The sequence below is a fragment of the Fusarium oxysporum genome, chromosome 13, assembly GCF_000149955.1.
Source record: "Fusarium oxysporum f. sp. lycopersici 4287 chromosome 13, whole genome shotgun sequence".
Taxonomy (NCBI): Eukaryota; Fungi; Ascomycota; class Sordariomycetes; order Hypocreales; family Nectriaceae; genus Fusarium; species Fusarium oxysporum.
In genome coordinates this window covers 1480007-1506117 of record NC_030998.1, presented here as the reverse complement: position 1 = coordinate 1506117, position 26111 = coordinate 1480007, and the positions used below count along the sequence as shown (strand labels likewise).

Below are 26111 nucleotides of genomic sequence, written 5' to 3'. Positions count from 1 at the left end.
TATGTAGTATTCATTATACATTCCCTGTGAACGTTTCCACGAGCATATGCCCCTTGGAACATATAGAATAATCCTATCTATTGGTTATGTAAACAATGGCCTTGATCTCTGCAAGAACACGGAACGTGTACTTTACTGTAAGAATGTCACGCATCGTAGACAATGGTTTTGTACAAACAGTCACATTGAATACCTTGGTAATGTTTACTTATTGAATAACTTTGGCAGGCGGTGGAGCCATAACGCACTGCGAGACAGAGGAAACGCCACGGACAGAGCTACATCGTATGAGTTAACAATGAGGTATCTTAGCTTAGACTCTGGATATCTCTTGTATTTTCCGACATGTAACAACTACCTGGTACTGGCTATCCGGAGCCACTCGTCTATCACTGCAAGTGCCCGACGCGGTAGTCCCTTATAGCTCTTCTCATCATACGTCTCGTTGAGTGTCTGACGTAGCATCTTTGACCTTCCCACCATGATCCTACTCGCATCATAAGGGCTGTTTGCTTTTGCAAAGTAGTTTGCCTTCTCTTCAGCCTGCCGCCTTCCTTTCCGGATATTTTCGCTCTCTGCTCCCTCAACAAGACAAAGCTGACAGCGACATTCAAAGTTCCATGTCCTCCGAATGTTTGTCTTTCTTGCCTCATAGTCACTCGACTCATCATAGCTGTGGGTGATCTCTTCACCAGTTACAATTCTTCTTATAGCGCGAAAGATGATGAGATCACCAACGAAATCCTTCTTTGCATTGGGAATACAAGAGTGGTTGATGTAAGATGCCCGTATCCAAAGACCAGTACTAGCGTTGCTGACATCTTCATCCTCGGTTTGTTGGCCCAAGCCAAAGGCGTTGCGTTGGATGATATCATGTACCTGAAACGTGTCGATTACAGGTGAACCGTCGACTTCCTGCAATTTCCCCCCAAGTCCATGGTAGTCTCCATGTAGACGAAGTACCTTCTCGACCTGCGATGGATTGTTGAGAAGTTTTCTCACAACGGCTTTATGCAAACCCGTGGGAAAGACTTTGATGGCAGCGTCTTCTCGAAGATCACACGCCAGCGCTGTGAACGTGTCAGCCTCGTGACTCCAGGCCGCACAGAACGCCTTTTCGCACAGGATTATCTCGTTTGGTTCGATGTTTTGTGTTGCAAAAAGACCGCGACCAGATCCTGGGCTGTCTTTGATCTCTGTTGGACCGCCGTACGAGGCTGCATCGGGCCTGCCTCCTGTCTTGGACAGATTGCTCACGATTCTGCTCATATTGTAAGTCCCGTTAGCTTCCTCTTGTAGCCTTGCATTGACTCTTCGTAGATGTAGCTTGGGTTGCTGGTCATCAGGTTGGAGTCTCTCTTGCTGTTTGAAGTAACACCGAGCCTTGAGGAACTCGCCTTGAGAATATGCCGCAAGCCCTGCACGATTATATGCCTTGGCATCAAGACCCTTAAGCTCGTTCGTCTCGTTACTGGTTATAGAGTCCAAGGCATCCGATATTGCTTCATCGAATCTCTGAAGTTGGAGGTTGACATGAGCTCGGTTTCGTTGCAGATCATTGCGTAATGTCTTGCCTCTTTCGTCACTCTCTGCCAGCTTCAAGCCCTCTGTATACCAGGAATAAGCTTCGGCATAGTTCTTTTTCTTGAGAAGTGCAGAGTTGCCCTTCTTCTTGAAGTCGTCTGGAGACACAAGGTCTGGTCCTCCAGAGTAATGCTCCTTGTGCCGCCACGACTCTGGGTTCTCGGAGATCGCGATAACGATCAGATCAGATGGATGATCTATCCGAATTGTGCATTCTCCTTGGGCATTGAGAGTGTAGTATGGTTCTTTGATCACCAGATCAGAGGAAATCTCCAGGGTATTGTCGCCGTACTGCGATGTATGAAGAAAAACCTCCAGCCGCTCCACCTCGTCAGACGACTGGCCTTTGACGACAGTCCAGGAGGATGCCTGAAGTATAGATACGGGCGATACACGGCGCAAGGAAAGAAAGAAGCCCCGATGGTGCGTTTCCATTCTCAGGTCCTTGATGGCCATTGGTTGTAGATCTGCAAGTTTGGATGTACTGGGGGGATATTGCTTCCCTATACCATAAGCTACCATAGTCTCTCGAGTCTTTCTTGGCGTACCAAGCCCAAAGGCTGCAGAAGACATCTCTTGCATAAGAGACGTGGAGATAGCCTGCTCGATCAAGGATTTGGGATCTGTAGGTTCCCTTGACTGGCCTTTCTGTTCTTCACGCAGCCTCGCAACTTCTTGGATTGTGCGTTGGATACGCTCCGACTCTTCAGGAGACATGAAGATCGTGTTATTCGCCATCTTAGTGAAGATACAAGGTATTGGGGACGTCGGTACTCCTTTGATGTGAGATTCACAGTGATATTATATCCGGACTGTGATGAGCATGCCGGGCAAGATGAACTTTGGCCCTTTATTAGTTGATCGGAGGATCTAATTTTGTTTGCGATTGATCTCGATCGAGATAACGGGGTTACAGCTCAGTATTGAGTGATTCATGCCGATATGTTTTTTAATGTCAGCACTAGATGCCGATTTGGCTCCAAATGTAACTCGTTCCATGTTTATCTTGCGGCACACGAAGGGAAAATGTACGCCTTCGACGAGTTGGTTGCTTATTAAACTGGACTTTGAGGCGAAGGGGTTTCACCGATCGACGCTGAACCAGTTAGAAACCTGAGAATCCGAAATATCCACTGAGATGAACTTTTGACCGAAAAGAATCTCGAGCTGATCATCGCTTTTGATAAGTTCTTTATTCCATGTCTCCGGAGGGTCAGGTCTGACTGTACCGGCGGAAATGGACCAATGGCAAAGCTCATTTTCCGAGCGCGCCAATCAAGATGCTGGATGTTTAATGGAACGAAACTTCTATTTAATCCCTCGAATACCGGTCTTGAAATGGCATCAGGTTAATGAGACAAAAGGCCATCGTCTGCATAATCAGTTCGTCTAATCTAGGATTTTCTCCAGGCTTGCATTGATCGTAATCATGGGAATGGTCCTACCACAAAGTTTCTTAGGAATCTTGGATCAATACTCCGTGGACATTATCGCTTGTGTTTGCTGAGATTTTTGTGCCATTCTCTAATTATACTTGCCTGGCATCAAGAAAATCTTATACCAAGAAGTCAAGTTGGATCATTAGAGAAGTCCCTGGAAGCATATCGCATTTTAAATCCAGAACAATAACGACTGCCTGCCAGAGTCTCGATATCCTATCGAGAACTATTCAGTTCTCAATAATCTGTCCAGTGGGGAGCATTATGGCACGATCGAGGGCATATGGTAATCCACGGTGACGCCCTCGAATCATCATCAGACAGATGACTGCTTTTCCAAACGTTCCAAACATGCCGCATAGTGAGGTGCTCACTGTTGGGTACCCAAGACTCAGCCCAACATTTCCGCTGGCCAGAGGGTTAGCTCCTGTCTCCCATGCCGATCCCGCCAAAGCAACACTTACTATGCAGAGGTAACTTCGAACAGGACCGAAAATACCGAGAAAGCCTAAGACCAATGTCAAATCATATCATCGCCATGACACTTGGAAGCGCACTTACAGGCTCGTTGACATCTGCGATCCTCGTCGACTCAGAAATACATATACAGAAAGTTCCCAAGAAAATATACCAAAGGTCGAAGCCAAGCTGGTTCTTCATATGAGTCAAGAGATAAGTCTTGCTATGCTTCTCATCTAGAGACTTCTCTTCGTCCCAAAGACCAAGGGACTTCTCCTCATAAGCATTTGATGCGCGAATACTGATCGCGATGGGGAAAACGGCGATATACATCATGATCAGTAAGCTGAGCTGCACAGCGGGGCTGACGTTTGCAAGATTGAAGCTAGCGGTACCAGTATGGCGCGCTGATGCAGCCTGGAAGATAGCGGCTGGGATGCGCTGAGAAAGCGGAAGAGAGGCAACTTCGGGATTGGAGAGGTCGAGAACTATTATGAGAAGGATGTCGATGAAGTTGAGAGCGAAGATGATACCGAAGAGGATCCACGTCGGACCGCTAGGGAAGAGCAACATGTAGCATCGACGAGGATAGTTGAGCAGGAATGCGAGGGACTCTTGTGTAGGTGAGGTCTTTGGTACTAACTTTGACATGACCCATATGCCCAAACGCAGAAAGACAGGATAGAGCGTGTTTCCAGCGAATGCGAGGAAGCTCATGAGGATCATGGGCCACTTGGCAGTGCGGAATGAGATCATAGAGTCCGGTGTGAGAGTAAAGCCTAGGTTATCGACCATTGTCTGAGCGGAGTAGATGCCCCTGTTTGAAGGGTCAATCTGGTCAGCTAATTTGTAACACACAGGTCTCTGGGTACTTACCACCAGGTCTTATCCTGTCCACTTGCCTGTAGGATATCCGCGTATTGCTTATCAGCAGTATGGATCCAGCCGACGAGACAAACCGCACCAAAGATATGAAGACCAAAGAAGTAAACTGGAGATGTTTTTAGCTATCATGGACCCCTTGCCGGCTTGTAACACAGGTACCTACCCACGACGATCTTCAGTAACAGCTTCAGACTCCTATACTCAATACCGCCGAGGACCTCTCGATCATGTGAAGTAAGGTTCTTGAACTGCGAGTTCCGTCCGAGGGTAGCTTGGCGTGAGAGGAAAGGGACGTCGTTGATGGCAGGCTGTCGGTTGGAGTCTGAAGAGATGACGCGCGGCTGAGGCGCTGTCTGTGACCCCAGAGCCAGGAACGAAGCTGCTACGCCCGCAACTCGATCCATGGAGCGGGAAACTGTGATTTCTAGGCCATCATCACTGCTGAAGCGTCGCCGACGACGCATGGATGAGCTTCCGTTGTTCAGAATTTTGTTGGGTACAGGTTTGATTGCATCATCTATAACCGATCAGTATATGAACAGATACTATACGGTAGAATCTCCCACCATCATCACTGTCATCCGGATGACGCGCGGCTTCATGGCTTCTGGGAGCGATTGGATACCCTTGATTGATCTGTCAGTACTCATCTGAGGCGTGCAAGAGTAAACCTACCACGGTCGCGAGCTCGCGGACCAGGGATGTAGAGGGCAGCGTCTTCCTTGTGCTTTTCGGTGGATGGATCGAAGGTGATGGTCATGGTACGGGCCACTCGCCTGTCTTCATTTGCAATTGTAGCATCCTCTTCGATGTGGTCATCTGTCGCTTTAGCCTTACCATTTGGCTCATTAGTGACTTCGGCAGAGTTTTCAGTTGTATCAGCAGGGACTTTTGACTCATGACGAGCACTCTCAATGTCGACATCAGGTATACCTGGGCTGTTGTCGAGATTTTGAGGGGCTGCGGGTTCCTGTGATAAGTCATGGGGTAACGATTGAACGGATTTGCAAATTACTCACTAAGACGCTTCAGATGCCTCTTGAACCAAAAGAGGCGCACGACAACTACCACTATGTTTATAAAGCCCAGGTTGGTCAAGATAGGAATGAAGTAAATGTAGAGCTGCTGATATGTCTTGAGATCCTTGACGTCGATACTACCAAACATGTCAGAAATCGTCATGGCGACAGTGCAGCAAAGGAGAGTAAGCAACGCACGTGTTCAAGCCAGACTCTGTCGACGCACTGGCACCAAAGAACCAAGCGTCGATGGCGGGCATGTTTCCGTAAGGGTACAGGATAGGCAGGGCTATCAAGCCCATCAAGATGATGTACGCATCTAGCGGCAAATCAAAGATTAGTTATCAGATGGTAGAGGCTGCACGCGGAAGTGGGTAGCATCACAGTGTAATGTGAGGAAGTTGATCGGGGGGCGTAGCATGTTGGGCAAGATGAGTGACCAGAGGCACAGTCGTTGTACGGAATAAGGTTACGGTTGAAAGGGTGAGAATGGAAAGAAAAGCGCTCTAGGCATTTTATACTGAGCAATTTATTTCCCTGCTCCTCGGCATGCCTGAAACAGTCAGACTACTAGACAAAGAAGTCAAGTGCTGTGGGGCAGCACAATATGCATTTATGATTATGCTTAAACTGCAAGAAGAAGCCGTTAGTAGACATTCCCGGGCTGTTGGGATACGATACACCTTTACAGCCAAGATCACCGCTAACGCAAGCTTAGCCAGACGTAGAACAACGCATATTCATACTCATGAGCACTTTGTTCAGAATGAAGACATATGCCATAAACACACGAGTCAAAAGGAGGCCTCAAATTCAGATGACATCTCTGCGGGCGTCGAGATCAAAATGGAGGATCAAAAAGCTTGATTCTGTTAGCACCAACCGGAGCTCAAGACCGCCCTCCCCGTCTTGGCCTTATCTGGCGGGGCGTCGGACTCTCCTCCGTCGCTCGGTAGCCAATCGCTGGCTGGATGTGGAAGGACAGGTCGATTTCTCAACGGCGATGGGATTGAGGTATTTACACTCTTATCCAATCGAACGTGGCAAGTATTCTGGATACCGTTGGATTTTGTTTCTTGAATTTTATGAGCGACTTTGTCATTTAGTGACTCATTGGAGCTTCCAAAACACCAGTATCTCTCATCTTGCTGCATACCCTATAGCTCAATATGAGTCCGAAAGCTTGCTTAGAAATCTCGCGGGGCCTAGTTTTCTCCGAGTTGATAAATAAAAGTACTTGGACTTTGGTGAATGGTGAATGGAGAGGCTTTGGGGAATTTGAGATTTTGTTGAACATGCTGGAAACACAACAGAAACTGAACGTACTAATTGGAGACTATTACATCTACGTTTTGGAAAGGTTTAAGCTGTAGCAATCGGATGATTTTGTTGTGACTGTATCGTGGTTATACAGTCTTGAAGAGATTGGGTTTGGACTCTTGGTCTACATGCTGCACTTCGCGAGCTCATCATAATGGGCCTTTCTCTTCATGTTGGAGTGAAAAACGCTCTTTTGCTATGTAATCCTTGATCCTTACTGAGGAAAGGGAGATTAAACAAAAGCAGCGAGGCGAATGCAATGCAAATTTAAATTCTAGGAAACAGCTATTCATACGTATGCTATAAACGTTATTCAATTCTCATTTCATGCTCAAACACAAATGGCCTCCCAAAAATGATCTTTTCTATAACAGTTCGTAAAGAAGTCCTCAAGTAGCTTCTGCCTTGCGACCGTAGACGTAGCGGACAGTCATGTAAGCATGGACCTTGCGGTTTTTGAGGAACTTGCGCATCTCCATGAGGAAGGCTTGATACTCGTCCTCGGGCCACTGAAGGATGGTCTTCCAGAGAAGAAGGGTGTAGCCTGAGATATAGTTAGTGACGGGACTTTGTGTTGATGGAAGGTTGGATGATGTACCTTCAAGATCGTTCTCGAGAGTCGCGCGGACGTAGTTACCGACCGAAGCGAGTTCAGAGTCACGGGGCCAACCGCCGATAGGGAACTAAACCGTCAGCCTTGCCTCGTAATCTTCAGAGTGTAATTCACCTTGTACTCAATGCTCTTGATGTCAGTGAACCCAGCAGCCTGAATGCCCTTCTCCTGCAAATCGCCCTCCTGCACGAAGAAGGGGTTTCCAAGCGCAGCGCCACCCTCAGTGAAAAGCTTCGCCCAGAGCTTCAAGCAGTCGAGATCATCAGTGGTCCCATCATCACTGCGGATGTGGACGTCTGCTTCGGCAGATTGGATCCAGCCATCGGGGGCGCAGCAGCGGTACGCTTCCTTGAAGAGAGATGACCAGTCTTTGATGGCGCCGAAGAGATAGCGGATGTGGATGAAGTCGAAGGTGTTGTTGTCCCATGTCCAGCGGAGTGTGGCGTCGTCGATCTCGAACTTGACATTGGGAGGAACCCAGCTGGAAATGATGAGGTGAGTTGACTGGGGAGGGAAAGGGGAGGCGTACCTAGGTTGAATGGGTGAGAGGTCAGAGCCGATGACTTCAGCCTCAGGGTATTCGTCTGCAAAGTCACTAAAGGGTGAGTCGTCATCGTGACCCAGGGTTCAGATGTCTTACATTGCCCAGATACCTGTACCTGATTAGCCAAGTCAACGTATGATATGCATGCAAATCTCACCTGTTCCGGTTCCTACATCGAGTACTTTCTAATCGGTGTGAGCATGTCCCAAATTAATAATGTATGCACTCACCTGCACGTTGTCCTTGATAGGGGCAAGGAAGAGCTTTCCACTGAGAAGCTGCGTCAAAGCGTGATGGCTATGGATTGTCAGCAAGATTCAGTCCCGAGAAGGTGCCACGTACTTGATGTCAATGGATGCAGACTGCTGCTCATCGTTGGGAGTAAAGTACTCGGTAGGATGTCTATCACTGTGAAACGTTCGACCCTGAATAGTGCGGTACTCAAGGATGCTAGAGGTGATGGAAGCAGTGGAGCTCGCCCTGCAGAATCGTCAGCAACAGTGAGGTAGTATCAGCAAGGATCCCATACGCATCATCGCCAACAGCCGAGTCGGTCTCACTCTCATCACCATCCTTACAGCATTAGCAAAGGCCGAAATAAGTATCTCCATACGAGAAAGTGCTTTAAACTCACCTGTGGATCAGCAGCGGGAACTAACTCAGGCTGCGGCGCTGGAGCTGACTCAATGGCCGGCGCTAAATCGGACCGAGCCGCAGCAGGAGCAGCGGCAGCAACAGGAGAAGAGGGCTGTTCAGACATTCTGCAGTACGTGACCAACAGTATCTGCAAGGGCTGAGTCGTGCTTTTGCTTGTGTCTTTCTACGTGTGAGGGTGGAATTTGATGTCGACCAACAGCGGAAAAGGGGGATTGAGGGGAACTTTTGGGAAGCGAGGCGCGTTTGGTGATATGATAAAGAAACTGGTTTTGGTGGGGCTGGCATGCGGCTTAGAACGAATGCGGTTTGGGCTTGTCTGCTTCTGGGGAGCCAATTGTCGACGGGTATTGTTTGTGTTGCAGTCAGCGGAGAAAGGAGGTTAGCTCGCTAGGACCTCCTTGACTTTTTGGAGCAAAATGAAGGTCGAGAACTCAATCGTTCGCACCGTAGTCAACAGTGGCGGGACGGAATGACATTCCATCAATATATGGCAGTAAAGTTTTGGGAGGAATGGTCTCTACTAGATCTTATCGCTTATCCTTTAAGCCAGCCAATCAGCAGTAGGCCACTCCATCCATGATCAGACCAGACCAGTACCATGCCCCAAGTCCAACATATCAATATCCGTCATCGTGCATTCAAAACAGTCATTCACCCTCATGTAATAAGGTCACTGATTAAGTCATTACAAAGTCTTGTCATTACATTTGAATCGGGAGACTTTGTGTGGCTCTGTATGTATTGTCTACGAGCTTGACTTGGTCGGGATGTTTCCTTTTGAATGAGGTTCCTTGTCCCATTGGGAATTCGTAGGCTCTTCTTGTCAATCAAACCGCCCCGGCTTGTACGATTTGCTCGTATAGAGCCTCTCCGAGAGTGTCTTTGAGTGGCTGGAGCCATTGGCCCTCCCCACTCTCCTCCACAACCTGCTGCAATTTGATGATCTCCAAAATCATCATAATCATTATTCCGGCGTTATTCTGAACCGCAAGGAAAGTTTCTAGCTGCGGGAGCACCTCTGTGTAGAGCTTGTCGATCCCCATGAATCTCTCGATCACTTCGCCGTTCTCATTGGTTGCTCCTCCAAGGAGGATCTCGTCCGCCTTGACAAGCTCGGTGCGAAAGGTCTCGATCACTGAGTAAATTGATTTGTTAGTAATGTCTTCTTTTCCGTTGTCTTTCCACCAATACTCACCTGGGAAATCACTAGCATCATTCACCCCAACGACCCGGGCCATGACGGAGGGTGCCTAACCTCGTACGTCGAGCTCCGGGCGAAGAAGAACGCTGATGTCTTGCTCGGCGTCATTCTTCAACTCAGAAACGTCCTTCAAGTCGACGACCACCTCTCGGAAGGCGTTTTCGACCGCATCAAGCACGGGGAATACACCCGGCTCAGCTTGTTCGTCTCTCAGCTCCTCCAGCTTTGTCTGACATTTCTGCCACGCCTCGTGGGTGAAGTCGCCCCTGGAGTTGAGCGCACCGATTGCGTTTTCGAGATAGGTGGGAGGGAGGTGGATGTCAGGTCTGTCCTCAACGTTGAGAGGACGTTGGGGTCTATGGTCGCGACAAAGAATAAGATGGAGGAAGGAGCCGGAAAGACCTTCGAGAAAATCCATAGTCGGTGCTGCTTTAAGACTTTTAGTATGAAGGTAACTGCATATAAATGGTTACGATAGAAAAGAAAGATGAAAAACTGTTCAAATGGTGGTATGTGAGTAGACGAAGTTGTTAAGGTGGGAAAAGACGAGAGAGGTGGGATGCAGCACTAACTTCATGTCACTAAATATGGCGGGGCAGAAATAGCCGGATAATTAGTGGCTAAATAACTGCCAGTTACATCAGCCCCTCCTGAGTTGTAGCAATGCCAAAAGATGGGGGCAGCCCATGCATTAATCAAGGTAAAGAGGAGATGCTGAACATATGTTTCACTGGATCCTCTTTGTTCATTCCACACTTGACATGTTCAGGCTAACCCTCCAGAACAACGTTCATAACTTGAGCCTCCAGCTTCTGCTCGTGTTCATGAATTTCTTCTCGCTTTGACTAGCACGCCCTTACCGACCTAACAGATCCAAACTCAGAATGCCCCCGATAACTAACAGAAGCACGACTATCCATACACCACATATCGCTGCAACACCATATCCCAAGATCTTGGCACCAAGTGAAACGTCTTTGAACATCCCAACCAAGAAGGACGATAACATCAGACATCCAAATATAAAGAACCCGGTGATGATCGTGAACAGCACCTTTCCTCGAACCTTCTCTCTATAAACTCGATTGCGAAGGAACTTACTATCCAGTTCATTCACGACAGACACAAGACTCATCATGATCATGATGATGAGAACGATAGCCGCGAGGAGCACCACCACGCCGAAGAAGTCGTACAACAGTGTTCCTAGATCTTTAAATCTCGTTTGCATGCTCAGAACACCAGCGGCGAGTGATAAAGGTAGAAAAATGGTAGCTAGAAGCGTCAGTTGCTGAACGCCCCTTGTCTGGTTGATGTTCCGCGCGAGTTCAAGGTATTTGAGATCGTGATCAAGTCGGTCTGAGAATTTCTGAAGTTGCTCGTTTGCCTCCCGACAGAAACCTCGCAATTCCATGTCAATGGCCATGAACCTATTCGCATGAACTGGCGAATCGACGACTGGAGATATTGATCTTGCTACATCAATTAGACATTCCGTGGTGGATATCAATTTGCGGCCCATCTCTGCAAGGTCTCGATACTCGTACGACCGCTTGGTGATTGTTTTCAAGTTCCATTGTCGAAGCTCTGCTAAGCTGGGATCCGTGGCTGCATCATCTGCATTATCGATTTCATCCGTTTCCAAGGCATTAAGGAATTCGATAAAGAGCTTCAAGCATGCGTGGTGGAACTGCAGCAGAAATAATTGCTTCCAGTTGTCCTTGGATCGAACGGCGATGTAAGATGCATCTAGTAACTTGAGTTCTATGCTGATTTGTTTTGCGGAATAGAAGTCTGGGAAACCATCGCTGGGTTGTTTCCGTGCATACGTATCGCATTTGATGAGAGCTGATAGTGTTAAAAGAAGTCCATGCAGTTCATCACAGACTTACCGCATCTCTTCTGGTTTCCTTCCCAAACTCTAATGAATCTTGTGGCTTTAACGGGCCATGCAGTCTCATACGTTGTGACATGATACGACACGTCCAGGGAAGCCTGTTGCCATTCCCTAGAAAGTTGCATGAACCCCGTAGCAACTGGAAATGTGTCCTCAGAACCATCGGATCCTACTTCTATCACCACTAGTCGTATACCCTGATCGTCCTGCGGAGGCAGATGATGTGTTGTCTCGCCTTGGGGTACGAGTTCCACTTCATCGTCCCAAAGGTATTGCCAACGCGACTCTCCTGCAAGTGCTATATCGCAGGCACCGTGGAATCGCTTTCCGCTGGGACCAAGGCGAACACTGTTCTTCCATTTCTGCCTGTCAAGGAGTCCTTCTCTTCCTTTGACATAGTTGCGAAACAATATAGCGGTCGCAATAAGCCAGACGACATTGGATACAACACTGATAGGATCCATCTCTATATGTCAAGTCGTTGGGGTATTGGTGCGGTTCTCGCATAATGTACTATCATGAGGTGCGTGACTGGTGCGGGGTTTTGGCATTGCATGAGGCTGAAAGACGCCAAGAACTTGAACCAATCACCATGAAGAAGACCCTGACAATATTGATTGCAAAAAGAGGCTGCGGTAGCTCTCACTTGGTATTGAAAGCAACAGATAACTCAGATATTCTTTACCGAGATCGCTCCAAAGTACGCGTGGCTACAGAGAACTGAGATCGCACGAGAGCTTTTTCCAAGGCTTCTTATTCTACCAACCTCTCTACTCTGCCGCCTTCTGTCCCATCCAGAAGTAATAATTCTCATATGAATGAATATTCACATTGTTCAAATCCTTTCTCGCATCAGCCAAGAATACCTCAATCTCTTCAGGCCCCAAGATCTTGCGCAGCGGCTTCGCAGCCATGGCGCCGAACATGTCGTTGACCGCGGTCTTGAGGTACAATCCAATGAGGCGAAGCTTTTTATCCTACCGGTTGTCAGCCCATTCGTGTCAAGATTGCTCGAGGTATTTACCTTTGCCCATGTTCCGATGGGGACTTTGAGGACTTTGCAGGAGACGTTGGTGAAGCCCGCCTTCTCAAGAGGTTCGCGCAAGTTCTCACCTGCACGAAACTTCATGCCGAAACTGGCTACGGCTTGTTCAGCGGTGTCGAAGAATTTGGCGAGAGGGGCGTCTGGGGCTAGGGAGCCGTCATCGCAATTGGCGCGGGCATCGAGTTCTTGGATTTCGATCCAGGCGCCAGGCTTCATGTGACTGTTGCATGTGAGATGAGATGCAGGGGGGGAGGGGATGGGTGAGCGTACTCGTGTGCTTGACGAAGAACCTTGACTTCGTCTTTTAACCAGGGGCTGATGCAGCGCATGTGCACAAAGTCAAAGTCACCGCCGTGCATCCATTCGTCTTCGATGTCGTCGACGAGAAACTTGAGGTTTGGAGGGACCCATGATGGTTGAATGGGACTGAGATCGACTCCTGTCACAGATGCGCTGGGGAATTTATCGGCGACTTGGATGGTGAGCCTTGAGGCCTTGCGAAAGAGCGGTCTGACTTACCGTCGATGGCCCAGATACCAGTTCCGGTTGCAAGATCAATAATCTTCTGGGGGTTTTCGATGATGGGCGAGAAGAACAGGTTGCCACTTGAAATGTCAGTGTCTCAGTCGCTTCGCATCCAATGGCTGTATCCTACTTGGTGAGCTCCAGCATCATGGCGTGCTTCATATCGTCTCGGTTCTGCTCCGCATCATCGTTGGGAATAGGATATCTACTCCTGTCAGTCTTAAACCGCAATGCGCTTTCCGGTCTCATACGTTCCATGACGATATTGATGATACTATCCCGAATCAGCACATTTCTCACCTCGCCAAGCCGTCCAACTCACCCGTCTTCCATTCTCAAAAGCATGCTGGTAAATACTCGTGTTCAAACTCGTCGAACTAGACGACAAAGTCGCCGAGTCAAAGTCCGACGTCTCAAACTCATCCTCCTCCTCCGCCCGCTCATGCGCGGCAATAGGCTCGATCGGTTCTTGCGTTGTAGTCACTGGTTCCGCCATGATCAAAGAGTTGAAGTTTTAGCGTTGCTACCCGAATATTCCGAGGCGGGAAGCGTAGTAATTTTGAGGAAAGGTGGACTCGGGCGATTTTCGAGCCCCGCATCCATCGTGCGGAAAATGGCGCAGGACCCTTGAAGATAACGGAGATTTTACAGAGTGGGACATGTAATGCATTCAGGCTGATTAAGGAAAGTGACTGCATTTTTCATTCAAGGCCTCATTATCTATCCTCTACTCTAAGTATCAAACATAAGAAACATAACAATGCAAAGAAAGAATCCATAACAAAATCATCAGGCATACTCGATTGTGAATTCCATGCTCTGCCCAGGAACGCATCTTGTTCCTGGCGCAACAGCCATCGCGACTGACCAAGTACCAGAAGCACATCGCTGGAAAGCAGTTCCTGTCTTGATGCAGTTCCAGTAACCTTCGGGCTTGCAAGCTGTACCGGGAGTGATGACACCAGCGGCGGGTTTGGTCGGTGCAGGCTTGACTGGTGTCGTGGTGCTTGTTGTCTTGCGGGTTGTTGACTTGAGGGTCGTCTTCTTGGTGGTTGAAGGAACAGTGATGAAAACACCGCCAGGCCTGCGAAACATGTTAGCAAGATCAGACAAAGAGAGAAGGCGACTTACGCTGTAGACTTCACTGGTGGCTTAGTCGTAGTCGGCTTCTTTGTAGTAGTTGTCTTTGTCGGAGAAGGACTAGCAGAGGGATATTGGACTCCTGGTCCAGCAGGGCACTGACCGACCGGCGGTCCAGTGTTAGTCGAGGTGAGGGAGACATCAGGTCCCGGGTTAGGAAACATGAGATCAACCATTTCCGTGGTTCCGCATCCCTTTCCGACATTGGCGACAAACATAGCAGGTCGCTTCTTAAGTGGCGTCTTTGGTGTTCCACTTCCAGCCTTGACTGTAATAGCCGCGCAATTCATATACATCTCGCGATTTCCAATCTTGTTAAACCAAGTCCAAGCGAAAAGAGCTTCTCCAGCCGGTGTATCAACCGGAAGAGTAAACTGAAAGTTTGAAGTCGGCGCCTTGGGGCAATTTCCAATCCACGACTGGATAACGACCCAAGTCTTGCCGCGATCAAAAGAGAGTGAGGCCTGGCAACTACCGCCTCCGTGGTCTGCACCGCCAGCGATGCTGATGCTGTACGACTTTCCAGCCTGCCACGTAGCGGTAGGTGCACCGGCTGCGGTGCCGAAAAGAGAGTTGTATCCCTTGCAGGGAAAGTTGCTTCCGTCGCCGTTGAGAGGTGAAGTCATGCTGTAGTCGATGTCTTGTCCGGCGTTGGGGTTATATTTGCTCTTGAAGGGGGGAGGATATGTCATCTCCATGTGGGCTTGGGCTAGACCAGCTAGACCGAGCGCTGTAGCGAAGGCGTTGAAGAGTTTCATGGTGAGAAGGAGAGTTGGTGTTTGAGGGGATAGAGAACAAAAGGAAAGCCAAGAGGCTGTTGTTATGTATATAGAAGAATGTGTGATGAGAATGAATCAGTGAGGAAAACGGTGAGGCTTTCGATTAGTTTTATACATTTTCGAGGAAGTGGAATATTGGTTTTGACGTGCCAAGGTTGAGAGGTCAGTCGAGAATTAGGGAGGATTGCGGGTTCGTGTTAGTGCAGCGGGCTAGAACGTTGACCCTTCAAGGGATGTGAAGGGGAGACAAACCAGCCTCAACACCAGCGGCAAGAAATTCAGTGAGCATCACTGTCATGCAGTGAGTTATTCTGTGAGCCTTTCGAGTAGGAGCACAAGTTTCAGAGTGGTTGGTAAATGGTCATATGCTGCGTGATTGAGACACGGCGATGGGTGAGTTTGCATCACGGGGTTAAAGGGATAAGACTTTTTGATGCGACGAGTTTTTCAAGATGGCTGGAGGTGAAATTTTCATGATCTGAAACTTGGAACTGGATAATTGGTATTGTCGTGAGGCTCTGACGTTACGTAGTGAAGTGGTGTTTTGCTGGCGAACACATTGATCCAGATGGCTGGATGTGAGACATGTGTCGGCGACAATGGCCGCCAGGGCTAGGAATACCACGGAACGACCTCGGGACCCTCTCGCAGTGTCTAAGAACGTCAAAAAAAGATTCACGGTCAAATGAGAGATCGATTGTAGGGTAGCGCATGTGCTGCGCGATCATGGCTCTTTGGTCTCGAACATTTGAAGCGATCGCAGAACAGACAGTACGACGGCCAGTAATTACCTTTGTTCAATGCAGCCCCGGAGAAAAGTCACCGTTCAGCTATCAATACTGAACCTTACCAAAAACATCAATTGCTATCAATATCTTTAATGGTCTAAAAGTTCTCTACGGAAAGAGAAATCTTTAGACCAATGCTCTGCCGTTAACCGTTAAGCCATCCCATAATCTGTTCCTGCATCCCCCAGCGCCACGCGTTACAGAAAATGTAAGGGGATGTCCCTGAAAATCGCATTCCTCAAATCCCGGTTTTGGAAAAAGATCGGAATTCTGCTGTGGCTGGGCGGTTGCGTAGCGTGCTCGACAGGAATGTGAACGGGTTTAAAGCGGGCGGGATCATCACTGGTTTCGGGCTTCGCCACAGAGAGGATTGGTCTGGATGGTTGGCGTTTTGGGTAGTGAGAGATGGGTATTGGTGAGAGGCATGTGATTGAGTTCTTTTTATAGATTTTTGACAAGTTTATTTCGTCTCAGTGAGGTTCGGGGGACGCTGTCAAAGACTGTCTCGGGCGCGGCGCTTGGTGTAGCGACCTCAGAAAAGCGCCAGACACAGCTAAGTGGTCAACAAAGGCGATGAGTTTTCTCAACGTCGTTATTGGCCGTTTGTAATGCCATAGACGTCTTCTGCTGCAATCAACAGGTTTCTTGAACGAACTCGGGTTTTGCGGAATGTCGGCATATCAACGACGTCAATGACTCTGTAACTGGGGCATATTCCCGAAGCACAAATTTGTCAGCCGGAGTTCATGCATTGAAACGCTTAAAAGGCCGTTACATCGCTAGATAAACGAGCATGCACGGCCGTATTTCCGCCAGTCAATCTTGCATCCTAGTTCCAATGTGGATATTGATTTGAACTGGTGACGATTTTATCATCAATTCTTGGCGTCACTATGGTCTCCGCCCAGAATTTACAGAATGCGACCTACACAATTGTGATCGCATCAAGTTTATAACGATGCTGCGTAGACAAGAAAATTCGTATAAAAATTTTTGGTTCTTTCTCTTTGTTTAATTATTGCAAACCACCGGGCTTTCAAAATGCAGCCAGATATTCCTTACCGACAAACTCATCAACAGGCCCCAGATGAGTGGAAGCTAGAACAAGGCCTCGAGCCCGCTCGGCTTGGAATCCGTAACCAGAGCAGCATCCATATCAACACAGAGCCTCATCGGCTCAACCCAAGTGACCACGAAGAGCTGAAGGGCCCCGATATCCCTGAGGATCCAGACCTTGACGTCCAAGATGAAAGACCGGGCTGGAAAGGCTATGTTGAGTGGGAGGACTACCCAGAGAAAAAGGCCAAAGCCCACCAGCGCTTTTCGCGCTTTACATTCCCCCCTCCACCTGAGTTCCAGTTAGAGCCTCTTCCTGCGACGAACCCTGTACTTGAGGGCAAGCGATGGAAGTTATGGCATAAAGCCATCGGAGGGGTTCTGGATCAAGTCCCCCAGATCAGTTGGGAGACTGTTCTCAAGGTGAATAGCCTCTGATAGATTGAGTATGAACAATGACTAACTGCCGCAGGAAAAACACCCGGAAATGCTTCATCTTCTCGAATTTCCTTACAACGGAGAAGCGCCCAAAAGCCTTCTGACCAAAGACTACATCATGCCAAACGAACTTCATTTCGTCCGGAATCACGGTGGTATCCCCGACATCGAAGCAAGCGCCTACGACATTCGTCTCGATGGGCTCGTCAATAACCCCAAGACGCTCACCCTGGCAGACTTACAAAATGAATCAATCTTTCCAAGAGTCAGCAAACTAGTGACCATTCAGTGCAGCGGTACTCGTCGCTTCGAGCAAATCGTCGAGTATCCAGGCGAAGGCGACGAAATGATCAACGCCCCCTGGGCTGAAGGTGCTATTGGTACAGCGAAGTGGACAGGCGTCAGTCTGAAGAAAGTCATCAAGTACTGCGGCGGTCTGAAAGATGGTGCCAAGCATCTTGAACTCTACGGTGCGGATACGTATTTCAAAGGAGGCCAGTGCATGAACTATGTTGTTTCGGTGCCGTGGTCAAAAGTCAAGGCTAATGAAGTCATGTTGGCTTGGGAGATGAATGACAAGCCGCTGCCGAAGATTCATGGTTTCCCATTGAGGGCGGTTGTCTTTGGGTATATTGGGGCCAGGAGTTGCAAGTGGCTGTATCGGATTAAGGCGATTGAGAAACTGAGTCTTGCTCCGGTACAGAGTAGAGAGTATCTGTACTTTCAGCAGCAGACCGGAAAGCATAACCAGCTTCCAACCAGCAAGTCTCATTTTCTTTACTCCTCGAATTAGACGCTGACTGTTTTGCAGTGGGTATTCAGATCCAGGAGATGCCTGTCAGCAGCGCCATCATGTCACCTTGGAACAAGGAGGTTGTCGTCCACGACGGTGAGATCGAAGTCAAAGGTAAGTCTCCCATTGCGTGTTCCATTCCAAAGAGGTCTCTGACTCTTCAAGGCTGGGCATACTCAGGCGGAGGCCGCTGGCCCGAGCGCGTAGAAATCTCCTCCGACGGCGGCTACGTATGGTACGCCGTCCCCATCAAGAATCTCTCCCCCAAGCACAAATTCGCCTGGCGAACCTTCACTGGCAAAGTCCCCTGCGACCACGAAGGCTGGACCGAACTTGTCGTTCGATGCTGGGACAACAGTTTGAACACGCAACCAATGGAAGTTCGGCATAGCTGGAATTGGAGCTTGCATGTGACGAGTAGTTGTCATCGTGTCAAGATCTATAGTGTGAATGCAAAGAGGGAGGCTACGAGGAAGAGATTGAGGGAGTTTGATGAGCATGGGCAGGAGTTTACGCCTATTACCAGACCGACGGAATTTGTGCCCATGAGTTTGGAGGAGTATGAGAAGGAGGTTGCGAATGTTGAGCCGAGAGATGTTGATGATTAGATTATGTGATCGACCTAGAAAAGTCACTCAAAATCCAAGCTTGGCTATGATATGCTAGTCGAGGAGCAGATAGTGCTTTCCCCGTCCGTTTACAACAATCAATCTTCGTAAACTGAGCAATTTAAACCCCAGAGATTTCAATACCGGTCGCAGCTTTGGTGCCGCTATCAGTGAGAAGTGAATGCTTTGTGATCCCTCTGTACCCATCGGTCAAATCGTTAAGCTAGCAGGTGGCCTCTCGAGTTCAACCCGCTCGCTGGCTGCAATGCAACCCAGCACCGCGGCAAAAGGTCCGGTATTTAGGTGAACATGGTAAGAAGCGCTGAAATGGGTTTCTAGTTGCTCACAATGCAGTCATAAAGGACCCTCTATGACGCCTTTGACTTGTGCCGCGAGTTGATAATAATCACGTCACAATTCGGCTGTGGAGCTGACGTCTCGGATATAAGGAAAGCGCCTGGCATTTCAACGACCAATCGACACCAAAACATTTGTCAGTGAAACAAAAATGTCGGGTGTGAGTTTCAATTGCCTTCAAAGTATAGTTAACTTACATCGCTGACAATGATAGTCGAATGAAGCACCCGTTTATACCCTCGCAGAGGGCAAGCCCGTCGAGGACCCAACCTCATCCGTCGTCCTTCGTGGACCAAAGGTTCGAGGCGGTGGTCTCGCTTTGTTGGCAGACACGCAATTGATCGAGACGCTTGCCCACTTTCCTCGAGAGCGCATTCCTGAACGGTAAGTCTCCTCGGCCTTTCTCGACAGAGAAGCGTGACTAATGATATCAGTGTTGTTCACGCCAAAGCTGCCGGAGCATGGGGCTACTTCGAGTGTACCCATGATATCACAGACTGGTGTTCAGCAGCACCTTTCCGTCGCATCGGCAAGCAAACCCAAGTCCTTGCTCGTCTGTCCACCGTAGCTGGCGAAAAGGGATCTTCCGATACCCTCCGTGACATCAGAGGTTTCGCCCTCAAGATGAAGACAGAGGAAGGAAACTGGGATTTTGTCGGGAACGACTTGCCCGTTTTCTTCATTCGTGATCCAGCTAAGTTCCCTTCGCTCAACAGATCTCATAAACGTCACCCGCAGACTGCCGTCGCTGATGCGAGTATGTTTTGGGACTTTCACAACAACAACCAAGAAGGCGCTCACTGTCTGATGCAACTGTTCGGACCTCGAGGTGTGCCGGAGTCTCTCAAGAATGTGAATGGTTTTGGAAACCACACGTTCAAGTTTGGTAAGCCCGAAGATGGATCTTTCAAATATGTCAAGATCCACTTCAAGCCTGATGCCGGCATCAAGAATCTCTCTCAAGAGGATGCCGTGCGTCTTGCAGGTGAAGAGCCGGACTATCATGTCAAGGATATGTACAACTCTATTGAGAGAGGCGACTATCCTACATGGACTATGTATCTTCAGGTCATGGATCCCAAAGAGGCTGAAACTTACAAGTGGAACATCTTCGACATCACCAAGATCTGGTCTCACAAAGACTACCCTCTTATTCCTGTTGGAAAGCTTGTGTTGAACAAGAACCCAGAGAACCACTTCCATGATATCGAACAGGCTGCTTTCTCGCCTTCGACTTTGATCCCTGGTATTGCACCCTCGGCTGATATCATGCTGCATGCGAGAATGTTCAGTTATCCCGATGCTGCACGCTATCGCGTTGGGCCCAATTATCAGCAACTTCCATGCAATCGACCTCTGGACGCATACTCACCGTATCAGAGAGATGGACCGATGCGCCTTGACGGCAACTACGGCTCTGATCCCGATTATGGTATGTGATCTTGTTGAACAGGAGCTTCAATAAATTCTAATAAGTACAGTTCGCTCCTCATTCCGCAAGGTCAAAAGTGGCCCCGCAGATGTCGCACACAGCGAATGGGTTGGCAGAGTCCAAGCTTATTCCTCCGACGTCGAAGAAGAAGATTGGGAACAGCCGCGTAATCTATGGAAGATCTTCAAGGATAACGGCGAAGATGAAGTCTTTTTGAACAACCTGTCTGGACACGTCAACAAGGCACTTCCAGAGGTTCAGGAGGCAACAGTTGGTAAGTTGCAAACCCCTTGACAAGAATTTGGTGGAATCGGACTAACAGTGTGACAGGCATGTGGGCAAATGTTGATGAAGAGATTTCGAAGAGACTCGGGGAGAAATTGAAGAAGTTGACTGGGAACTTTGACCATTCCAAGGCACCGCCCAGTCAGACTGTGCTGGCATCGAGGCGCAAGTGATGCGCCAGGAAAAAGTAAATACTGCCCAACTAATACAGGAATGCCCTGTTGAGGCTATGATATCGCTTTTTTTCGACAGGCAGTTCTCTCTTACGGAGACCGAGCTGCTGCTCTTATCTCAAGTCGCACGAAGGGTCGTGGAACTCCATATCATACGAAGCTGGGCGTATTTCATGGGGGAAACAAAGTGAGTTGGGGGCTAAAGGCCTTTCCGACCATTGGGTAACTCATGCGCACTAAGAATAGATGCAGTAACCTTTGCCGAAGATAGTTCCTTGGTCAACATCCAATTAACAGCATGCCCACTGCTGTGTTCCATGAACTGCCATGATCATATTTCCGTCACTCTCGTATTCACCTGCACGTCAGATTAAAAGAGGCCGAAGCTAAACCATCTGTCGAGTTTGGTATGCAATGCGTATGTATCAGCCTGGCATGGCTCGATGGAAGGCCGCACTACATAGCCACTAATTCACCAAAATGTGATTTAAATTTTCCTCTCAGTCTTGATTATGCCTGTAGCGGTCCATGGTCTATGTAGATCTTTCCTCTTCAACTCTTCGATCAGATTGAGTCCCGTTCAAAAATGGAGAATGATGTCTCTCGTCCCCCAGAGTCTGACCATAAGAAAGACCTCAGATCGGCATCAACTTGGTCTCCATCCGAAGGTAGTTCCATCCAGCATTCTCCATTACTCCACTCTTCATCTCCTCCAGCCTGGCAGGGCACGACCACCAGCGAGACTAGGCTTCTGAATCCCCACCAGGAACCCAACCAAACCGTTACAGCTATTGACTCTCAATGTTCCTCAACTTGGTCGAATATTCTCAAGAGCAGATGGTTAATGGTCGCATGTCTTGTCTTCGGCATCGCAGCTGCTGTTGGTCACGACACTCTCAACAATCATCTCTGGTAAAGAAGCCAAGAATCAAATCTGGTGGCTTCGATTCGGGCAGTCTCTCGCCTTTGTCTCGAAAGCAAACTTTGCTATTGCAGTCTCACTAGCTTACCAACAAATTGCTTGGACGTCTGTCGCTCATCGGAGCTTCTCCGTGCATGCGGTTGACTCGCTCTTTGGTGCAGCCACATAATGCCATTGAGCTTCTCAACGCTGAGGCATGGAAGAAGTCATGGTTTGTTATGCTTCTCGCGCTTTATATGTGGATATCGCCGTTCGTGGTCATCTTCACTTCGGCGACTCTGAGCGTCGTCAGGCATGAGGATAGGACATGCCATAACGTCCGGACCCTCAACTTCAACCACGAGGCGAAGAAGAAGTGGACTCACGGGAGAAAGGCAGATGGCGATGAGATAATGCAAGGGGCCAGAATATCATGGTACAACGATACCTTCCCAGATGAGGATGGGCCGGATGTCTTTGACTTTTGGATCAGTCCGAGTGCATACCTCGAAGAGATCTCTTCTAGAGTTCTTACAGGAGGGCAGGCGCTTCAGAGAGACGATGTCGCCGATGAAATCTGCGGGAAAGGATGGGATTGTTCAACGGTTATCCACTTCACCGGCCCGAGATATAAGTGTGAGCAACTCGCCAACGGCACTAACTCGACCGTCAAGCAGTTCAACGGCAGGGATGCCCCGTTCAACATGAGCAGGATGATTCCTGAGGGTTGGAATACTTACAATTGTGTTGCCGACGAGGGCGACTACTCCGAACGCCAGATTGAGCATGAAAAATACTTCAATCGACCATTGCAGATACTTCCGTTCCCCGAGAATCTTGGTGCTTTCAGAACAGAGCCTATCATATGGCTAGGCTATGTTACAGTCGACGATGTACTGGTCAAACACGCTGAAAACAGCAGCCAAAAAGGATGGGACACAGATTTTACACCCATTATTTCGGCTTGCAAGCACTGGCAGGTCAACTACACAGTTAGCCTGACATACACGCAGGGCTTCCAGTCGTACAACGTTACCAATCGGGAGTATCTGCGCAAGGTCATCAATACGACATATGTGGACGACTCAGCTGACGACGGAACGTTGGACAAGACTGTCGCTGAACCACAAGAGAACTACGTGTATCCCAAAGATTGGAGAAATTATCAACGCATTGCAGCGTTTCACTCGCTGGGGCTAAAGTTACGAGAATTACTGCATGGGGGCTTATCACTTCCTGATAAAGGGAAGAGTACCGAGATCATGACGTCGAAGTTGGTTGGGCGGCATGAGTTTCTTCCTGTTCCTGATTTTGAGAGTCAGATACGGAGGTTGTATGAGAATTTGATCATTTCGTTGTTGTCGGATACACAGTTGCTTATTGTATCGTGGGCGGCAAACCCAGATGAACCGTCTGGAACACGACCTGTGAAAAATGGGACGGAGTATCCCTGCATCAGAAGAACGACGGTGGGATACTTCTCTTATCAGAGAAAAGTTCTGGTCAGTGTATATGCTGTTTCGTTTGTCATTGTAGCTGTTGGCGTGGCGTATGGGATGAAGGCCATGAGGCAAGATGGAGTAGAGGAGTTGCCGGAGGTTACTTTCTCGTCAATTGCGGTCGCGACTAAGGGTGTGAGCTTGAAAGGTTGCAGGCGAGATAATAAGATTAGAGCTTGGCTGGTCGAGGGTGAGCATGAGGGTAGAGTGTATGAGTTCAGGAATGAGGAAGACACGCAACGAAAGAGCAGTGCTGGTCCCATGGCGAGTGTCTGATATTGAGTACTTCTGTTAGTCCGTGCGCCTAGATACATCGTGTGCAAAGCATATCCAATAGATGTTGGACACAAAGGACAGCCCAGCAGACTAGTGAAAGTCACTGAGATGGCAGTTGGTGGTAATGAAACATGGAACAAATCTATAGCTAGTCTAATCTTTCAACAACTTATTCGCCCTATTCTTAATTTCCTTACTAAACCGAAAGTTGATCGGGCTCTCACTTCCAACAAACACAAACCCATCATACAGCGCACATCCAACCACAGACCCTATCAACGTCGCCGCCCAAGGCCCGTAAAACCACCATCCGCTGTGAAACACATTTGACCCGCGATATCCAACCGCATACGCAACAACTCTCGGTCCGAAATCAGAGGCAGGGTTCAGCGCAGACCCAATGTTGTAGCCGAGGGTGAACTTGAGGGTAGTTACCAGAAAGCCGAGTACCAGGGCATGCATGCCAGCGCCGGGTGGGTTGTTCTGATCATCACCTAGTGCGAATACTGCGATCATCATGATGGCGCTGCCGACGACTTGGTTGAAGAATGCGGATTGGAGGGATACCCATTCTCGAGGTGTTGAAAAGAAAGTCTTTGACATTCCGTCCATCTCGGGATCGACGTAGTGGATTGAATCGGCGTAGATACCATATGCGAGTGCTCCGGCGACGATGCTAGCGATGAATTGGGCGAGGATGTAGATGAAACACTGCCGCCACGGAAAACCACGGAATAGCGACAGCGAGATGGAAATGGCTGGGTTCATGTGCGCTCCTGATACACCGCCGCCGAGATAGATGCCGAACATCCAGGCAAAGCCCCACGCCCAGCATGAAGTCTCATAAGTTCCATAAGACTGCGACTGTTTTGCTGAGAGATTCACAGACAGAGTACCAGTGAGGCCTAAGAATATCGCAACAGAAGTAGCAAGGAATTCAGCAAGTGGCTCAGGGTGCTTCGCTCGTATCCTAGCCCACCAGTTCCTCATCTCATTCGGATCCGTCTCACCAGCTTCAACCTCTGGCTTCTCCTGCTGACCCAAAGGTTCACCGTCAATCTTGTAATCTGGTTGGTTGTTACTTTGCTGATGAGAAGCAACTCTTGATGCGGGGTCACGATACGATGGTATTGCTGCAGGTGTTGCTTCGCCAGGGACATAGTCAAATACCGGCTGTCCTGCATCATTTCGCTTCTCGTTGTGCGCAACGCCAGCTGCTGTAGTTCGACTCTGCTGGTTCTGCATTTCGCGTGATGTGATACTGGTTTGAGTATGCGTTCGGTATGGCTGGCCTGAAGTGGTACGCGAGGCGTACCCTGCGGGTGTATCTTCAGATTCCTCTTTGACGATGGCCATCTCTTCATCAACTTTTCCATCCGGTTTGATCGGTTTCACCACCTTGCGACGAACGCGGTGGGGAAGAGGTTTTCCAAGACTGAAGATGGGCTTCTTGCCGGCCTCGCCGAACCAAGGGTTCTCTTCATAGTAGCCCTCTTCGGCAGGGGCATATGTATGATACTGGGATGCATGTTGTTGTGCTGCAAGGCGCGCTGTACTGTTCCCGCTGGACATTCTTGTGAAGCGCCTTGAGCTGATTGGTCGCTTGCTCATTCGCGACACGAAACTGGATGGTAATCCATGAATTCCACGCCGTCTTGAGTGCGTTGACTTTGCACGGTCGGGTTCTCCTGTTTCTCGGTCCGAGATGGTGCTGGGGATTCTGCTTGCGACGTTCCCAAGATGCACTTGTCCCGGCGTTGAGGGCGTCGTGGGTTTCGAAAAATAATCATGATTCTGATTCTGATCCTGATGTCCAGTCATTGTAAACGCTCAAACTCAGTAGATTCTTGTTCATTCCCACTGTAAAACCTGGATTCAGAGCTTTTATATGATTCAGGTACATGTAAATGAATCGTTATAACAATGACGTTTATCCTCCACTCTAACGTCAACCGGAGGTTTCTCTCCAAGTGTGGACACTTGAGCCGCACGGTTTCGCCGCTAAAATCTCTTATTTGCGGGCCTGTCAACCGCTTAAATTGGGTCGCGATCTTGAGATCGAGAATATTGCCCCTTTGAGGGTGTGATGTTCCTGAAACTTTCTGTTCTGGGAAAGGTAGTTGGCCAAATGAGGTGCTCAATGCTACGTATTCCATGACTCTTCCTTGGAGGCAAGGATGAAAATTTGGATTGTTCCTGGTCAGCATTTCTTGGATGCTTTATAGAGAGGATAAGGGTATTATTTGTGGATCATTTTATCACCTTGTTGCGTCTTTCTGTTGGATTGTCTGGAATATTCTTGTTTTGTACGCTTGGCTTCTCACCGCATGCCACAGTCGTTCTTGGCATCATGCATCATAATAGCTAGCATTGCCAAATCTCGAACTACTAGACATTT

General features: G+C 48.7%; 11 protein-coding genes across 16 annotated transcripts; 3 read left to right on the top strand and 8 right to left on the bottom strand.

Annotated features, from left to right (window-relative positions):
* Positions 1-318: 318 nt before the first annotated feature.
* On the bottom strand, positions 319-2322 carry FOXG_16843 (uncharacterized protein; the record flags this gene model as incomplete). Its single annotated transcript, XM_018396858.1, has 1 exon — positions 319-2322. The coding sequence occupies one exon, from the start codon at positions 2320-2322 to the stop codon at positions 355-357; it is 1968 nt and encodes a 655-aa protein (XP_018257645.1). The 3' UTR covers positions 319-354.
* Positions 2323-2783: 461 nt separating this feature from the next.
* Positions 2784-5940, bottom strand: FOXG_16842 (uncharacterized protein). Of its 3 annotated transcripts, XM_018396855.1 has the most exons (10): positions 5771-5940; positions 5585-5705; positions 5387-5523; positions 5043-5327; positions 4934-4993; positions 4531-4884; positions 4359-4473; positions 3585-4299; positions 3488-3531; positions 2784-3431 (listed from the first exon to the last, which is right to left on the bottom strand). In XM_018396855.1, exons 1-10 carry the CDS (start codon positions 5805-5807, stop codon positions 3254-3256), a joined length of 2046 nt encoding a protein of 681 aa, XP_018257642.1. In that variant the 5' UTR covers positions 5808-5940; the 3' UTR covers positions 2784-3253. The 3 variants fall into 3 exon arrangements, with proteins under 3 accessions (XP_018257642.1, XP_018257643.1, XP_018257644.1); XM_018396856.1 differs by having other exon boundaries at positions 5585-5901; XM_018396857.1 differs by having other exon boundaries at positions 5043-5523; positions 5585-5901.
* Positions 5941-6881: 941 nt separating this feature from the next.
* On the bottom strand, positions 6882-8762 carry FOXG_16841 (uncharacterized protein). 2 transcript variants are annotated; one of them, XM_018396854.1, is made up of 10 exons: positions 8498-8762; positions 8393-8436; positions 8206-8343; positions 8094-8160; positions 8021-8048; positions 7960-7972; positions 7849-7914; positions 7434-7800; positions 7305-7389; positions 6882-7250 (listed from the first exon to the last, which is right to left on the bottom strand). In XM_018396854.1, exons 1-10 carry the CDS (start codon positions 8621-8623, stop codon positions 7096-7098), a joined length of 1089 nt encoding a protein of 362 aa, XP_018257641.1. In that variant the 5' UTR covers positions 8624-8762; the 3' UTR covers positions 6882-7095. The 2 variants fall into 2 exon arrangements, with proteins under 2 accessions (XP_018257641.1, XP_018257640.1); XM_018396853.1 differs by having other exon boundaries at positions 6954-7250; positions 7434-7914; positions 8498-8749.
* Positions 8763-9347: 585 nt separating this feature from the next.
* Positions 9348-10139, bottom strand: FOXG_16840 (uncharacterized protein; the record flags this gene model as incomplete). The annotated part of the gene is made up of 2 exons (XM_018396852.1): positions 9348-9655; positions 9776-10139. 2 exons carry the CDS (start codon positions 10137-10139, stop codon positions 9348-9350), a joined length of 672 nt encoding a protein of 223 aa, XP_018257639.1.
* A 397-nt stretch (positions 10140-10536) lies between these two features.
* FOXG_22607 (uncharacterized protein) lies at positions 10537-12082 on the bottom strand (the record flags this gene model as incomplete). Its single annotated transcript, XM_018403019.1, has 2 exons — positions 10537-11569; positions 11614-12082. The coding sequence occupies 2 exons, from the start codon at positions 12080-12082 to the stop codon at positions 10578-10580; spliced, it is 1461 nt and encodes a 486-aa protein (XP_018257638.1). The 3' UTR covers positions 10537-10577.
* Positions 12083-12220: 138 nt separating this feature from the next.
* On the bottom strand, positions 12221-13748 carry FOXG_16839 (uncharacterized protein). Of its 2 annotated transcripts, XM_018396850.1 has the most exons (7): positions 13511-13748; positions 13440-13462; positions 13319-13393; positions 13183-13268; positions 12934-13135; positions 12643-12883; positions 12221-12595 (listed from the first exon to the last, which is right to left on the bottom strand). In XM_018396850.1, the coding sequence occupies exons 1-7, from the start codon at positions 13682-13684 to the stop codon at positions 12389-12391; spliced, it is 1008 nt and encodes a 335-aa protein (XP_018257636.1). In that variant the 5' UTR covers positions 13685-13748; the 3' UTR covers positions 12221-12388. The 2 variants fall into 2 exon arrangements, with proteins under 2 accessions (XP_018257636.1, XP_018257637.1); XM_018396851.1 differs by having other exon boundaries at positions 12230-12595; positions 13319-13462; positions 13511-13732.
* Positions 13749-13790: 42 nt separating this feature from the next.
* On the bottom strand, positions 13791-15324 carry FOXG_16838 (uncharacterized protein). The gene is made up of 2 exons (XM_018396849.1): positions 14320-15324; positions 13791-14272 (listed from the first exon to the last, which is right to left on the bottom strand). Exons 1-2 carry the CDS (start codon positions 15084-15086, stop codon positions 13978-13980), a joined length of 1062 nt encoding a protein of 353 aa, XP_018257635.1. The 5' UTR covers positions 15087-15324; the 3' UTR covers positions 13791-13977.
* Positions 15325-16704: 1380 nt separating this feature from the next.
* On the top strand, positions 16705-18944 carry FOXG_16837 (sulfite oxidase). 2 transcript variants are annotated; one of them, XM_018396847.1, is made up of 4 exons: positions 16705-17374; positions 17424-18150; positions 18201-18296; positions 18348-18944. In XM_018396847.1, the coding sequence occupies exons 1-4, from the start codon at positions 16937-16939 to the stop codon at positions 18788-18790; spliced, it is 1704 nt and encodes a 567-aa protein (XP_018257633.1). In that variant the 5' UTR covers positions 16705-16936; the 3' UTR covers positions 18791-18944. The 2 variants fall into 2 exon arrangements, with proteins under 2 accessions (XP_018257633.1, XP_018257634.1); XM_018396848.1 differs by having other exon boundaries at positions 17424-18296.
* Positions 18945-19298: 354 nt separating this feature from the next.
* Positions 19299-21342, top strand: FOXG_16836 (catalase; the record flags this gene model as incomplete). Its single annotated transcript, XM_018396846.1, has 5 exons — positions 19299-19307; positions 19362-19531; positions 19582-20579; positions 20629-20853; positions 20910-21342. The coding sequence occupies 5 exons, from the start codon at positions 19299-19301 to the stop codon at positions 21035-21037; spliced, it is 1530 nt and encodes a 509-aa protein (XP_018257632.1). The 3' UTR covers positions 21038-21342.
* Positions 21343-22093: 751 nt separating this feature from the next.
* Positions 22094-23346, top strand: FOXG_16835 (uncharacterized protein; the record flags this gene model as incomplete). Its single annotated transcript, XM_018396845.1, has 2 exons — positions 22094-23271; positions 23343-23346. The coding sequence occupies 2 exons, from the start codon at positions 22094-22096 to the stop codon at positions 23344-23346; spliced, it is 1182 nt and encodes a 393-aa protein (XP_018257631.1).
* A 520-nt stretch (positions 23347-23866) lies between these two features.
* On the bottom strand, positions 23867-25534 carry FOXG_16834 (uncharacterized protein; the record flags this gene model as incomplete). The annotated part of the gene is made up of 1 exon (XM_018396844.1): positions 23867-25534. One exon carries the CDS (start codon positions 25532-25534, stop codon positions 23867-23869), a length of 1668 nt encoding a protein of 555 aa, XP_018257630.1.
* Between the last annotated feature and the right edge of the window lie 577 nt (positions 25535-26111).

Bases quoted from the DNA above. Each gene is read 5' to 3' on its own strand.
- FOXG_16842 (XM_018396855.1), bottom strand. From the start codon at position 5,807: ATGCTACGCCCCCCGATCAACTTCCTCACATTACACT. The intron at 5,524-5,584 runs GTGCGTTGCTTA...CATGTTTGGTAG, and splicing joins ACAGAGTCTGGCTTGAACAC to TATCGACGTCAAGGATCTCA. The intron at 5,328-5,386 runs GTGAGTAATTTG...AGGAACCCGCAG, and splicing joins GAGGCATCTGAAGCGTCTTA to CCCCTCAAAATCTCGACAAC.
- FOXG_16838 (XM_018396849.1), bottom strand. From the start codon at position 15,086: ATGAAACTCTTCAACGCCTTCGCTACAGCGCTCGGTCTAGCTGGTCTA. The intron at 14,273-14,319 runs GTAAGTCGCCTT...CATGTTTCGCAG, and splicing joins CCACCAGTGAAGTCTACAGC to GCCTGGCGGTGTTTTCATCA.
- FOXG_16841 (XM_018396853.1), bottom strand. From the start codon at position 8,623: ATGTCTGAACAGCCCTCTTCTCCTGTTGCTGCCGCTGCTCCTGCTGCG. The intron at 8,437-8,497 runs GTGAGTTTAAAG...TAATGCTGTAAG, and splicing joins TTCCCGCTGCTGATCCACAG to GATGGTGATGAGAGTGAGAC. The intron at 7,251-7,304 runs GTACATCATCCA...ACTATATCTCAG, and splicing joins TCTCGAGAACGATCTTGAAG to GCTACACCCTTCTTCTCTGG.
- FOXG_16837 (XM_018396847.1), top strand. From the start codon at position 16,937: ATGCAGCCAGATATTCCTTACCGACAAACTCATCAACAGGCCCCAGAT. The intron at 18,151-18,200 runs GCAAGTCTCATT...ACTGTTTTGCAG, and splicing joins GCATAACCAGCTTCCAACCA to TGGGTATTCAGATCCAGGAG. The intron at 18,297-18,347 runs GTAAGTCTCCCA...TGACTCTTCAAG, and splicing joins CGGTGAGATCGAAGTCAAAG to GCTGGGCATACTCAGGCGGA.
- FOXG_16839 (XM_018396850.1), bottom strand. From the start codon at position 13,684: ATGGCGGAACCAGTGACTACAACGCAAGAACCGATCGAGCCTATTGCC. The intron at 13,394-13,439 runs GTATGAGACCGG...TGACAGGAGTAG, and splicing joins CATCAATATCGTCATGGAAC to ATATCCTATTCCCAACGATG. The intron at 13,136-13,182 runs GTAAGTCAGACC...TCACCATCCAAG, and splicing joins TGGTATCTGGGCCATCGACG to TCGCCGATAAATTCCCCAGC.